General features: G+C 40.5%; 1 protein-coding gene across 5 annotated transcripts in view; it reads right to left on the bottom strand.

Annotated features, from left to right (window-relative positions):
• unc80 (unc-80 homolog (C. elegans)) overlaps window positions 1–14,636 on the bottom strand; it is an 84,145-nt gene that overhangs the window by 55,908 nt on the left and 13,601 nt on the right. For all 5 annotated transcript variants that reach the window (XM_076880221.1, XM_012922262.5, XM_076880223.1 and 2 more), the window contains exons 8-15: window positions 9,300–9,573; window positions 9,062–9,196; window positions 8,763–8,979; window positions 7,639–7,779; window positions 4,796–5,064; window positions 4,201–4,536; window positions 3,970–4,101; window positions 1,932–2,079 (exon numbers count right to left, since the gene is read on the bottom strand). In XM_076880221.1, the coding sequence (XP_076736336.1) occupies window positions 1,932–2,079; window positions 3,970–4,101; window positions 4,201–4,536; window positions 4,796–5,064; window positions 7,639–7,779; window positions 8,763–8,979; window positions 9,062–9,196; window positions 9,300–9,573 (1,652 nt within the window). The remainder of the gene's footprint in view (window positions 1–1,931; window positions 2,080–3,969; window positions 4,102–4,200; window positions 4,537–4,795; window positions 5,065–7,638; window positions 7,780–8,762; window positions 8,980–9,061; window positions 9,197–9,299; window positions 9,574–14,636) is intronic.

Here is a 14,636-nt window from a genome sequence, read left to right as displayed (position 1 = left end):
TTAACAGGAAAAGCCCTTCAACAGAATCAGGCTTAGGAAGGGGCTGAATGACTAATAAGGGAGTGAGGATTATTGCTAATGTTGCATGACTTTACAAAATCTCCCCTATATTCTTGTTTCTTTAGCTTGTTGGCAAATACCTAGCCTATGACACACTTATTTATAGTCCTGTGGAAAACTAACTATACCCTTACTGCTACCATAGGAATTAACAGGGTAACAGCCAGGTACTGCTAATCAGATGCACTTGAATAATTGATCATCAGCATCTCTATAAGAGGAGAAGTTGTCTCAGTTTGCTGCTCTGGAGCATCCAGGTGTGTTTTAACACAATGCCCCAATCTTCCCATGAAAGGTTGTCCAAGCAAAAACTGAAGAGCTACAACTCAGATTCTACAGGCCTCAGTTAGCATGTTAAATGTCAAAGTTCATGACAGTACAATTATAAAAAGACTGAATAAGTATGGCTTGTTTGTAAGGGCTGCCTTCTTCTCCCTAAAAAGAACATGGCAGCACAGTTTAGGTTTGCAGAGTTGCACTGGAAAAAACCCTTCAAAAAAAAACAACACTTCTGAAAAAATGTCCTTGGGACAGATGAGACCAAAGTGGAGATGTTTAACCATAATGCACAAAACCAAACACAGCATATCAGCACAAACACCTTATACTGTAGCACATTAATGGAGGGGTGATGTTTGGGCTTGTTTTACAGCCACGGGACCTGGACACATTGCACTTATTGAATTGTCCATGAACTCCTCTGTATACCAAAGTATTCTAGAGTAAAATGTGGGGCCATCTGTCTGAAAGTCTGGATTAAACTAGGTCATGCAATAGGACAATGATCCCAAGCACAGCAGCAACTCTACAACATGACATGTGGTGGGACCTGAAGTGAGGTGTGCACAAATAAATGCCTGCAAACCTCAATTAACTGAAGCTACGTTGAAAAGAAGAGTCGACCAAAATTCCTCCATAGTGATAAGAAAGACTGGTGGGGTCATCCTTAAAACAATTACTTTACATTATTGTGTGTTTATTCTACAATTTATTTTAACAAGCTACTGAATGTTGGGGTGTTTTTAGTTTTCCAAAAATAATGACATACTGTAATTTGTCTTGTGTTCATCTCAGATTGTATTTACCTAATTAGAAGAACTGCTAAAGACCAGACCATTACTACTTATGTAAAGCTTCTATGTTAACCATAAACAGGTATCTTTCAGGCAGATGACGAAACCATAAGTGTAAAATGCTAACTCATTGTGTGGTGGTAAGACTCATTCCTGCAGCACTCTATTTCCATAACTTTAAGCTTATGTTCAGTTAAAATTCTTAATTTATCCAATACTTTGGTTTAATTTGGTAGTAATCACCACCCAGGATGCTAACATGCTCACACATAAGCTGCTAGCATGCTGATGTTTAGAAGGGTAATGTTAGCATGTTCAGTATCTTCCTGCTAGCATGCAAGAAATATTGTTAATTAGCACATAGCTGATGGAAATGTTGATTAGTTGCTAGCAAATTAGCATGCGGACAATGAACTCAGCGGTGAACATGCTAACAAACTTCGTTTAGGAAGTGCAAATGATATATTTTTCTGTTATTGTGAGCATGTTACCATTCAGACTTGTATTTAATTCAAAGCATTGATGTAGCTGTAAACTTGTCAACATTTGTATTTCCCTACATTTTGTGGACTTAACGATTAATCGATTAATTTAAAAAAAATAATGCTCAAATTAATTAACAATATTTTTACCCCTACCACACGATTTTTCAGCAACAATCCAATATACGCAATCAAAGCCAGTGTTGTTCATCCTGTTTCTGCATTTATTACCAGCATTTATGATATTTTTCTTTGTGACTGTCTCGTATCTGCATCCCTCTCGCGCACACACACAAACACACACCGCAGCACTTACTGTCAGTGATGGGCTCCATGCAGAAGCCCAGCAGTGCATGCAGGAAGTCGACTATGTTATTGAGGGAGTCTCTGTTGACGTACTCGCGCATAGTCAGGCGAAACTGAAGCTTGTCCAGCTTATACAGGTTGGTGAGGCAGTTCTGGGCCTGAAAGAAAGATTTTTAAAAATTAACTTCAAGAGCAAAGTTTCTGGCTGCTGGACTTTTTTTTTTTTTTTTAAATAAGTCAGCTAGCAATAAAGTGGCTTTCCTTTAAATTTAATTTACCATTGAAATTTTTATTTCCATCTTCAGTAGTTTATGCAGTTCTGAGAAAATGTATCTCCCCCCCTTCCGAGTAAGTACAAAATGCAATTTTTAAATTATGATTTAGTTCATTTAAAGGAAAAGTTCTTTAAACCTGCCTGGCCCTGTGTGAAAAACTAACTGAACAGCCTGTTTAAGCTCATGCCAAAGCATCTCATTCAAATTAAAGTCCAGACTTTCACTATGTCTCTCCAACACTTTCATTTTGTTTTTGTTTTTTTGGTTGTTTCTAACCATTCAGAGGTGGTGTGTTTTGGATCATTGTTAGTTTGATCCCAGATATGCGGGACTCAAACCTTCCACAAAGTTCAGTTTTTGTGTAAATGTAAATGTGACAAATATGCAAACAAACAAACAAAAAACAAACAAAAATACTTTTAAACAGCACTTTTTGTCTCCACTGTATGAGTGGAGGTGGGTTCCAAAGTGGCTTGCAGATCCTAAACCAAGTTAAAATACCACCCTCTCTGAAATGATTTTTAGATCACTATCAGCTGAGTCATCTGTAGATGTGCACTGGCAGTGAGATTAGTTGAAGAGCCAGTATTTGCAGCTAGGGTTTTGTGGCCTGCCTGAACTAATGCTATGTTTGTTTTTAACCCTTTAAGACCTACCATAGAACCAAGTCCGCCAGAGCTTATATTATATTTTTACATGCTGTGGAGCCATTTTTGGGAGCATTTCAAGTTGCTATACATCAATGCAACCATTATAGCCCAGATTTTAATAATATGTATTCATTAAGTGCATAGTAATTACATAAATTGCAAAAAAGTGCAATAAACTACAAAAAAATTGAAAATCGTTTTTGATTTTTTAACATATATTTGTAGTTAGAGAAATTTAAGAGTCTTATCCCTCAAAACTGTAAATACAAAAAAGTTGCACAAAATAGTTTCCCACCACAGGAAATTTATTTTGAGTGTCTTCATAGTTTTATTTTTGAAATACACCAATTTTTATACACTGCAGGAAAAATGAAAATAAATATTATACTGCAAATTTGCAAAAAAGCAGCATATGCATCAAAATAAACTATTTCCAGCAGTGCAATATGAGTCCTAAGAATCCCAGAAACGACACAGAAAGTCATAAAGTCAAAGATAACTTTTAAAAAGAGCAGTATAGGCCCTGAGGCCCTGATCGCAAAAAAGACTACATTTCCGCGAAAATGACGTCACTTCCGGATTCGGGCAGGTAATGGCGGAAATGCAAAAGTTCGCGCTGACGTCTATTCCAACGTAGGAAGTGTTTTGAACAGCTGATCAGATCGGTAAAGCGTGTTTCTGGAATATTATGTTTTTGTTCCTGCAAGCGCTTTTTATGCAGTTTTTGCAAAGCTTTATGTGGAAGGAAACCGTGACCTAGGACAAGCTGATGGCATCAGATGTAAGTACAACTCCTCCGGTTTCATATGCAAAAAAAATTTTTGCGCTAGCTTACGTGGTTGCAGTGCTACTGGGATTTAAAAATAGTTACGCATAACAGAGCGTTCCCGCTCCGATCGGCTCTAAAGGGTTTTAATGAAAAAACCAATTCATTAGAATTAAAAAGAAATTGCGGCTGTCTCTCACTCAGCCCAGTGCTCCAGCCAATGAGTTTCATTTTTATTAAACTTTTATTACACCGAAGGAGCAATTCAGTAAATAATTAATAGGTAATGAATCGATGTCACCATCTGAAACTGTGTTTATTTGCACACATTCAAAGAATTAGAGAATAGAGAGTAACCTGCATCCTCAGGCGATCTCCTGATAGTCCTCGATGGCCCTCACCACAGCCGTAAGCACAGCCCAGAGACTTGACTATCTTTATGAGCATTGTCAAAGCCAGGCGGTGGGGGCTGAGGCCACCAGCTTCTTCCTGTTCCCAGTGAAGAGAAGCAAGAAAACACACAAGTTGAGACATTCAGGCATCCTACACCTTTACAATCTCACTCTAAACAAACCTGTTCAAACACACCTTTTTATCGTCATCCTTATTATTTTTCACATCGTCCTTGCTCCCCTGCCCGCTCCCTCCACCACTTCCCCCTCCCCCTCCTCCTCCACCACCCCCTCCTCCACCTCCTCCAGCCCCTGCAATCGGCCCGCCTCCCTGGGCGACTCCTCCGAGGCCCTGAGCTGCCGCATCTTTGACACGAGCCTCTTGGTTCTCCTTGTTATCTGGCTTGGACAACTTGCCCATCCCGGGCACCACGCCCAGCTGCAGCAGGCAGTCGATGATGTTGAGAGCCACGTCGCAGATCCTGGAACTGATATCGTGGCTGAGAATGGAGTAAAGAGCTCTCAGGATAGCCTAAATTGGAAGAAGGAAGGCAAAGAAAGGGTGACAAAATCAGAGAATTATTTAGTTTGACCAAGAAGGTCCCAATAACATAAGAGAAATAATTAAGGAAACTGTAAAGTGTCTGTGATGTTATGACTTAAAAAGGAAAGCATCAGAATCGAGTCTGCTTGGAGTCCCACTGGTGACATAATTGCTTATTAGAGCAGCCAAATAGGGCCATAACTTCTAATAGCTGTATTTGCCCCCAGGGTCCAATTAAATCACTCACTGTGAGGTCCAACATGCCGTTTTTCAGCACAAAGTTATTGGTGCCCTCGATGTTCTCGCCTTCCTCCAGACAGGAGTAGTTGATACAGGAGTCAGTGAGGCTGCGCGGCAGGTTGGCGCATGCCAGCGGCTCCACTGGGATTTCAGGTACAGCCACGGGGTTGCAGAGTTTCTTCATGTGCTCAGTGAAGAAGTCGGCGTAGCCCACGTTAAAGGACGCAACTGTTGTGTTGAACGCCGCCATGGTGATGGTGGAGATCTGAGATCGAACTTTAGACAACAGAAAATCATTTTTTATTGAGTACACGGTCCTGGTTAATAGTTTTTCTAACTCACAGATCCTCGAGATCGCCCTCTTGTTCCACTTAGGTAGCTCCATAGTGCTTTAGCTCAACTGTTTTGTGGATCTGATGAATGGCTGTGGTTTTTCCAGTGATGTACAGATGGGTAGATAGAGACCTTTCTTGTATTATTAGTTCGATGTTTATCTAACTATGTTATGTTCCAGGTACAAAGGTCTGGACTTTGACTGGGTCATTGCAGAACTTTGGTTGTTTTCTTTTTCAGTCATCGCTGCTTTGTTTGAGATCATTCTCCTGTTGCATGACCCAGTTGGAACCAATAACAGCAGTCAGACAGATAATTTGGTAGACCATGAAGACTCATTGACTGGAAGCTGACCAGGTCCATAAAACAAGCCCAAATCATGACCCCACCACCACTGTGCTGCCAGTTTGTATGAGGTGGTTGTCTTGATGTGTTGAGTTCCATTTTCTCCAACTGTGGTGCTTCATACTACAAATAAACAACTCCACTTTGGTCTCGTCTGTCCAAACCACATTGTTACAGAAGTCTTGTGGTTGGTTCAGATGCAACTTTGCAAACCTAAACTGTGCTGCCGTGTTTTTTGTTTGTTTGTATGTTTTTTAACAGAGAAGAGGCTTTCTCCTGGAAACCTCTCCAAACAAGCCACACTTATCAGTCTTTTTGGAACTGTACTGTCATAAATGTTAAGATTTAACATGTTAACTGATGTCGCTCTTGGGTATTTGCTCGAACGTCTGCTCCTATAAAGTTTGCATTGCTGCATTCTGTGATCACAAACCTGAATGTTCCAGAGCAGCAAAAGGATAATGGATGTACTTAGTTTTCCACATACCTTTGCATTTTGCTCATAAAGTTATTCTTTTGGGTTTAGCTTTAATAGCTTCACATAAGGCACAACAGCCAGAAGGTTGTACAGAGATGTACTTGAGAAGAAATGTGTGTGAAACCTGTTTTTTTTTTCTTTTTTTCACTTGGCACCATTTCACTTGCTGCATTCAAATTGTAAGAGATCAACACACACACACAAAAAAAAAAAAACCCTGGCACGCTCAGTTTGAGACTTTAATGATTAATTTAAGTGTTATTGTGTCTGATGTCACAGCACTCTGGCAAGGTCTTGGAACCTTTTACACAGAAGCAATAGAAAGCATCCAAACTGTGAAGATCATTAACTGGGATCGGATGTGAACAGTTGAAAACTGGGAGGCTCGGGTGGGTGATTACACCCACCGGGTCAATGATACTGATTAGGTGAGGTGTCTCCTCAGCGCTCCGAGGACACTTAAAGACAATAACCATCCCAGACACAGCTTGTTCTCCCTGCTGCCATCTGGCAAGCGATTCAAAAGCAACAATGGAACAATGGTTAATGTTGAAGCCCATGTGTCAACGAAAAGAAACCATTTCATTCTCGTATTTGAGTTCAGTCACTTATTTATTCTTCTCATATTTACGGTTGAATCTCTACAGTCCTGCATGTGATATGTACTGAATACAAAAGTGTCCTTTCTGCAAATTTGACCCTTTTGACAGCTTCCTCACAAAATGAGCCTGATACTTTGGTACTTTTCATCCCGGCAGCACCTCATGTCAAATTCAGCTCCTTTCTCGCTAAACCCAAACAGAAAGCGTGTGGCAGAGTGTGAATCAGTTTAAAAGCCGGTGCTCTTATTTTGTGTGTAGTTTGTGTGTAAATTAGCATTGTCACAACAATATTGCTGTTATATAATCCTGCCCTATTTCTGCTTTGCTCAGCGAGCCTCAAAGGGAGCCGGCAGCATCTGTCCTCCCTTTATTGTAGCTGATGGACACTAATGTGATCAGCAGTGGATAATTTGTTTATTTCGCTTTACTTTCAAATAACATGGATGTTTGTGGTTCCTCTTGCACTCTGCCAGCATCTCTAAGAACTCATTTTGATTTGACGTATGCCGGCTTTAATTTGTCTCATTTAAAACATCTGTGATCTATCTTTTATTGTTTTTTAACCATCTACCAACAAAAGAGAGAGTTTAAACTGTGTGAGTGACATCATCTATGTTCTGTTGATTTGTTAAGCCTAGGAAAGACAAATCAATACACTGGTCTACTCATTTTGCTCATTCCTAGCACCATATTTGAGACTCTAACAGAGCAGCTTTGCATGATTCATGCTTCAAAATAATCCGTCTTCACCTCAGGCTGGGCTTTGGTGCAGTCCCTCCTCTTTTAAGCCAACTTTCTTCTGATTGGCTGCTCTGAGATGACCATATTACGCATATTCTCTCTCAATAATGTCATGCAGATCCAAGAGTATTAAAAAACTGTCTAAAAACAAGGATTTAGAGCAGCTTTTAGCTCTTTTTTTTTTTTTTTTGGAAACTGTGGCCTTCATTTCCGGTGTATATATGACAGGAAACCAGGAAAGTCATAATAGGTCCCCTTTAAGACTCCTTCAGGTTTTTTAACATCTAGAAATTTAACTTTTGGGCTTGCTTTAAATACCTGCTCAGGCCCATATTTAAACCATCTTCTTACCCTCCTTGACGGTGTTGTCACTGTGGCTGTTAGAGTGGTCGGGCATGTCTCTGAGCAGCGAGTGGTGGGAATGAGAGTGTTTGGCACTCAGGCTGTCTGCATCTGCAGCTGTGTCTGTGCTGCCCCGCCGTGTGAATTTGCCTGGAAAGAGATGCAACAAATGGACACGTTTTAGGTCGAAAGCACACAACCAAATAACACAACTAAACGTGGACATCAGATGGAGCTGAAAAGAAAAGCTTAACTTTAAGCTCAGCAAACATCAAAGCCCACAGAGACAGAGTGCATTTACGTCCTGCCTACCCCAGAGAGTCTGTCTCTGCGGCTTTGGTGTTTGTTGAGCTGAAAGTTAAACTTTTTTTTTTTACCCAGCTGTATCTGATGTCCATGGTTTCCATCCATCCTCCACAGTCACTAGATCTTGATCCAGTAGAGCCCCTCTGGCATGTCCAGCCTAGAAATCAGCAGCAATTGTGTGATGCTATCATGTCAATGTGGACTTAAAATCTCTAATGAATATTTCCAGCACCTTGTTTAGTCTGTACCATGAAAACTTAAAGCAACCTCTTTTGCAAGGTAAACAGTGTCCAATGAGTGTATTTCAATGTATAAATATTTGAGACATAAAGTGCTAAAATAATTATCAATGGCCAGCTACGGGCATTTTCATAATTTCTTTTATTTTTTAAGAGTTTCTGCTCTAATTAGCAAACTATAGGAGCAACAATTTGACCTTCCAGCAGTCATGGGTTTCAAATTATGACATGTTGTAAGAAGTATCTCATACTTATACACTATGACACAGACTTGAATCTTTCTAGCAGCAGCTCAGGTTAAGTGGGTTCATAACAGCATGGTAAAAGAGGACAGTAGGTTTTTTTTCTTAATGGAAATAAGCCTTTAAAAAGTCACTAACTCTTGAAAATAATAAAAATAATAACTGCTTTTGTGCCTTGAGCAAATGTTAATCTCCACTATTCAGTGAGAGCTCATAAGGAATACCAGTGTCAATGAAGTGACCTAATTCACCAGCTGACAGCCAGATCCAGACTAAATCCTCTGACTCATGAAAGCTCGGTGGAGTGGAAGCAAGACTTCAAACTGGTGGCATCCAATCTCATTACCCATGATGGTGGCCTGCCAGCCTCCACGTTCCAGGGCCCGCCTGTCGTCACCCAGGCCAGAGAAGCTTCCGAAGGAGAAGGTGCTGCGGGTGGGAGAGACGTCCAGGTGGTCATCGTGCAGCAGGAAAGGAACCCCCATCCGACGCTGGCGCTTCTTCCCCGTGTGATGGAAGGGGATGGAGCCCTTTCTCTCGCGGTCCTCGCGGCGGTTCTTAAACTGAAGTGGAACAACAGGTCCTCTCAATCACATGAATCTGTATTTATTGTTTTAGCTTAAAACATAAAGGCCAGTCTCTGACCTTCTTGAAGATGTTCATGCCCAGGTCGGAAGACAAGTCAGGGACAGCCTGCCGACGAAGGTTAGTCAGGGAAACCCTTGCAAAGGTCTCTGTGCTCAGAGATTTCCCCTCTTCATTGCATTTTAAGCTCATATCCTGCGAAAAATAAGAGAAGGCAAAGGTCACGAACCAGCAGGAGCAACACGGACATCCTAAAGATGGCTTAGAGGCGACTATTAAAGCTGTTTCGATGAGTGACCTGAGTCTTGTGGGTGTTGACCAGTGAGGGTGTCGCAGCCACCATGGAGCTGCTGCGTGGCCGTGGCAGAGGTGCAACCAAGGGCTCTGGGGGACGTTCAGGCCTCTCCTCCAGGATCTGCCTGAGGCGCTGCAGGTAGTACATCAAGGCCCAGTGCACGCCCTCCTCCGTCCAGTGCGGCTGCAGCAGACAGCGCAGCACAGCCACATCAAAATAAGTGGCGTAACGTGCCCGCTGGGCCAACGATGCTGGCAGGCCGGCAGGAGCTGATGTTCTGAAAGAAGAGAGAGGAAATAAAGGAAGTTTCACAGGTTCAACCTTTAAGATGGTGAAGTTTAATTTTAAAAGACAGTACAGAAATTAATCACGCACAGATTAAATCAATCTATGAAAGGAGTTCACCTAGTACGTGAAGGTATGCAGAATAAATCGGGCCCTTGCGGGGAGTTCAACAAGCAAGAGGGCACAACCAACTGTGATTGTGAAAGCTAGAAGCTAAATGAAGATATGTGTGCATCAAAGAGTTAAGCCTGTATTCGCCGTTTGTTTCAGAGCATTTTAACATTCGGGCACAACATATCCACACTTCCGCATAACTGGATGGGTGCTACATTGTCAGATAGATTTTGTGGGACTAAGAAAGAGTTGCCTTTATTACATCCGCTGTAACTGCTCTGCTCTGTGAAACCTGCAACTCTGACATAGCTAGAGAGATGTAACAGGTGACATGTAACCTGATTGCTCAATTTTTATAAAGTAAGAACAGCTTCTGCTATATCTGTGGTCTAATTTACCTAATAGCTGATGGCTTTTAGACCACAGTTAGTTTTAAGAAAAAGTTTAGCTCCTTAAACAAAAGTTACCGGGTGTAACTGGGTAGCAAGCTGTTCTGTTTCTATCTGCAGCCGTTTATGTCTGACAGTATTCCTCTGTTTTGGGATCTCTGTGTCCAAAAAGCCAGAGGTGAGGATAGTAGCAACAAGACCCACATAGAGAGCATATGCCAGTGACAATCAACATTCCCTCTAATTTTTCATGTGTCTGAGTGACACACAAACTCCCTGAGCGGCCACTTGGACCACAATGAGCAACATTAGACGTGTGTACTTTGGTCACGCCAGCATCGAATCGAGTTATGCAAACAACAAAGTTTTTTGCAGCTGTTTACTTAAAAATGCAGCCAAGGCGGTTTTTTAAATAAACATTTCAAACTATTTGCAGAACAATCAGCTGTTCTGCATCAAATTTGATGCCACACAAATTGTTTGTGCCACTCCAAAAAATTATTTCTGTCCACTATGAGATAAAGAAGAACAACAGCCTGATACCTGCAGGCCTGACAATAGGAGATGTATCACTCCTGTATCACCTGTAACATTCAGTAGTCGCCTCATTGTTCTGACACACACAACAAAACTATTGACTACACTACACACTAACGACACAAGATTTGCGCTAAACGTCGCAAATCTCTCACATCTCAAAACACCGCCGTCACTCCTAAAACTTCCCCCTTTCTAAACAACTAAATGCCATGTTGCCTTTTCATTTTTTGATTGGTCAACATGGTACATTTTTCCACCAACAGGAAAGGCTGGGAAATTTTTTGATTTTGTTTTTGCTCACATACGGAGAGCGCTTTCGAGCGTTCTCCTTATAAAACGCCATTTTTACCAAACATTACATATATGTTTGGTAAATATATATATATATTTTTTTATCATAACTCTGGTTTTACGTGGCCTATCAACACAATTTAAAAACTGGTATAAAGTCAACACTTTTCCCGTCAATTCTTCCGTCAGTCCTGCTCACATCTCCAATGGTTGTACACGTTGTCATTAACGTGGCTTCACTCCACATCAGCCACGCTGCTTCGCTAGCTAAAACACCGGTGTCGGCACATAAGGACGCTGTCGTAGCCTGTCAACGACGTTGATTAGCTGCGTATATACGAATGTGAATCGCATCATTGGCTGGACTATGGGATACGGTGGCATCGTTCTAATCCCATACTGGAGCAGCCAGTCACTTACTGACTAACACTGCAAAACAGAATTGTTAAAGTATTGATTTTAATTTCAATTCAGGTTAGATTTTTTTCCTGTGCGCAGAGACCGTGCTAGCAGTGCGCAATTGCGCACGCCCGCAGTTTAGAGCAGGGCTCTAGAGTGCGACCAATTTGGTCGCAAATGCGACCAAATTTTTCAGTGGTGCGACTAAAAAAAATATTTGGTTGCACCTGTGCGACCAACTGTTCGGGTAGCAAAAAGAAAAAAAAAAAAAAAATCTGCAACCTTCCCTGTGGTCAACAACAGACACACATTTTGCCCCTATCGTGGACTAAACCAATCAGAGATAGTCAGGGGTGGGACCTCTCTGATTGGCCGTGGTCCAGTTGAAAGTGCAGGTGGAAGTGGGAGGTGAGTAGCTTGAATAAAGCGATATCAATTCATTATATCCTGAATCGACTTTTAAATATAACTGTGTTTTGCCAGAAACGCCAGATTCTCAGATTAAAGCTCACAAAACCATTTCAACAACAACCAAACAGCAAATGAGAGCAGGTACACGGATTCCACACAAAGACGTAAACACAGAACGGACCGACGCATCAGAATCAACTTTGTCTTTCTCGGCTTTCTCACCCGACGGCCCGTAGACGGACACGCTGTCGGAGCTTAGCGGTTCTGATGCGTCCGGTCCGCGCTGTGATTACGTCTTTTTGCGCTGATTCTGAGCTGCAGGTTTTGTCTCTCTCCAACCAAAATTCACCGAGCCAGCTCTTTTCATGACCAATGTCGTCATGAATTTTGCTGTTTTGCTTCCACGACTATTAAAATCACACTCCATGCACAGCTAGCTCTCTCTCTCTCTCTCTCTCTCTGTACTTCAAGAACAGTTTCCCGTCTCCAATCTCTGTTTTCTGTATTATTCATTCGCTTATTACCCACCAGTCTACCGTTGTTTACAGCGCTGTGGCTGCTGTCTTTTTCTTTTTTTCACTTAAATGACCTCGGACAAGAAAGCCTGTTTTTTCTGTTATTCAATACTGAAGAAATGTAAACTTTATATGCAGAACATTATAGAATATTTTTAAGGTTATCTGCTATAAAAAGCCAGACCAGGAAAATCTCCTTCATGTTTTTCTGTGTTTTATTCTCAGTTACTTTCACAGAAAGGCATCTGGTATGGGCTCAAAATGTGGTCGTAAATATTTTGTACTTGTAAAAAAGATTTGTGTGTGCGTAAAAAAGATTTGTGTGTGGACTTAGAAAAAAAAACCCTGCAAGTTACAAGTACGGATTTTTGACCCTATTTTTCTTCCCTTCATCTGATTGGTCAATGTCATGTCAATCACAAATGTAACAATCCAATCAGAGAACAGATGGGTTTGGCTGTCGAGGGGCGCTTTTTTTGAACTGCAGGTCCTTGAAGGGAATAAATGCCCTTTTACATGCCAACCCAGCGTTTTCCTTCATCACCACGAAGGAAAACAGTCTGTGGTCGTCCGAGTTTGGTGATTTTTGTGTCACAGGTCTACGTGTTTAATACAGGGACTTCCACAGCCTTTTCAACAGCGCTGCGGACCGCGGGGTGGGGGCGGGCAGTGTTTTGGAAATGACAGTCTTCATTACAAAGCTTTCTTCATTATGAATTAGCATACATGTTTTTATTGAACATTTGAAGAACTAGCAAAAAAAAAAAAAACTCTTGTAGAGGACATAAAGTCAGAGATAGAAAAGACAAGGAGAAGGTGCATCTAGTACAGGTAGAGCTGCTGCAAAAACCCACAGAGCCCAGCAGCCAGCAACAAATTCTGGATCCTTTGCTTTTAGTTAGCAGTTAGCATTAGCAGCGTATCCTGCATCTGATGTGAAAGGACTTTTATGCTGCGCACTGTGACTCACAGCAATGGTCCTGGGTCAGCCCTGACTTTGTGTTAAACTAATCCTAAAGTAATAATGTTATTTCTAACCACTGATATACCACAACTTTATCCTTTCAACAGCTACTGAAAGTTAGGGGACCTAGCTGCTATCGGATATTTATATAGCGATCCTCCAGCTTCAAACGGTATCACCCTTCAAGGACCTGCAGTTCAAAACAGCGCCCCTCCGACAGCCAAACCCATCTGTTCTCTGATTGGATTGTTACATTTGTGATTGACATGACATTCACCAATCAGATGAAGGGAAGAAAAATAGGGTCAAAAATCAGTACTTGTAACTTGCAGGGGTTTTTTTTCTAAGTCCACACACAAATCTTTTTTACACATACAAATCTTTTTTACGCACACACAAATTCTTTTTACACATACAAATCTTTTTTACACACACAAATCTTTTTTACGCACACACAAATTCTTTTTACACATACAAATCTTTTTTACGCACACACAAATCTTTTTTACACATACAAATCTTTTTTACGCACACACAAATCTTTTTTACACATACAAATCTTTTTTACGCACACACAAATCTTTTTTACGCACACACAAATCTTTTTTACACACACAAATCTTTTTTACGCACACACAAATCTTTTTTACACATACAAATCTTTTTTACACATACAAATCTTTTTTACGCACACACAAATCTTTTTTACACACACAAATCTTTTTTACGCACACACAAATCTTTTTTACGCACACACAAATCTTTTTTACACATACAAATCTTTTTTACACATACAAATCTTTTTTACGCACACACAAATCTTTTTTACGCACACACAAATCTTTTTTACACATACAAATCTTTTTTACACATACAAATCTTTTTTACGCACACACAAATTCTTTTTACACATACAAATCTTTTTTACACACACACAAATCTTTTTTACGCACACACAAATCTTTTTTACACATACAAAGCTTTTTTACGCACACACAAATTCTTTTTACACATACAAATCTTTTTTACACACACACAAATCTTTTTTACGCACACACAAATCTTTTTTACACACACAAATCTTTTTTACGCACACACAAATCTTTTTTACACATACAAATCTTTTTTACGCACACACAAATTCTTTTTACACATACAAATCTTTTTTACACACACACAAATCTTTTTTACGCACACACAAATCTTTTTTACACATACAAAGCTTTTTTACGCACACACAAATTCTTTTTACACATACAAATCTTTTTTACGCACACACAAATCTTTTTTACACATACAAATCTTTTTTACAAGTACAAAATATTTATGACCACATTTTGAGCCCATACATCTGCTGTGATGTTCACAATTCTGATGAAGTCAGTACTGATAAATGATCAGAATTATAATATTTCTGAATGTCTGAGGCTAA

Source organism: Maylandia zebra, linkage group LG23 (genome assembly GCF_041146795.1).
Source record: "Maylandia zebra isolate NMK-2024a linkage group LG23, Mzebra_GT3a, whole genome shotgun sequence".
In the NCBI taxonomy this organism is placed as follows: Eukaryota; Metazoa; Chordata; class Actinopteri; order Cichliformes; family Cichlidae; genus Maylandia; species Maylandia zebra.
Note: the sequence above shows the minus strand (reverse complement) of the source record. Positions and strands in the feature narration are given on the sequence as shown.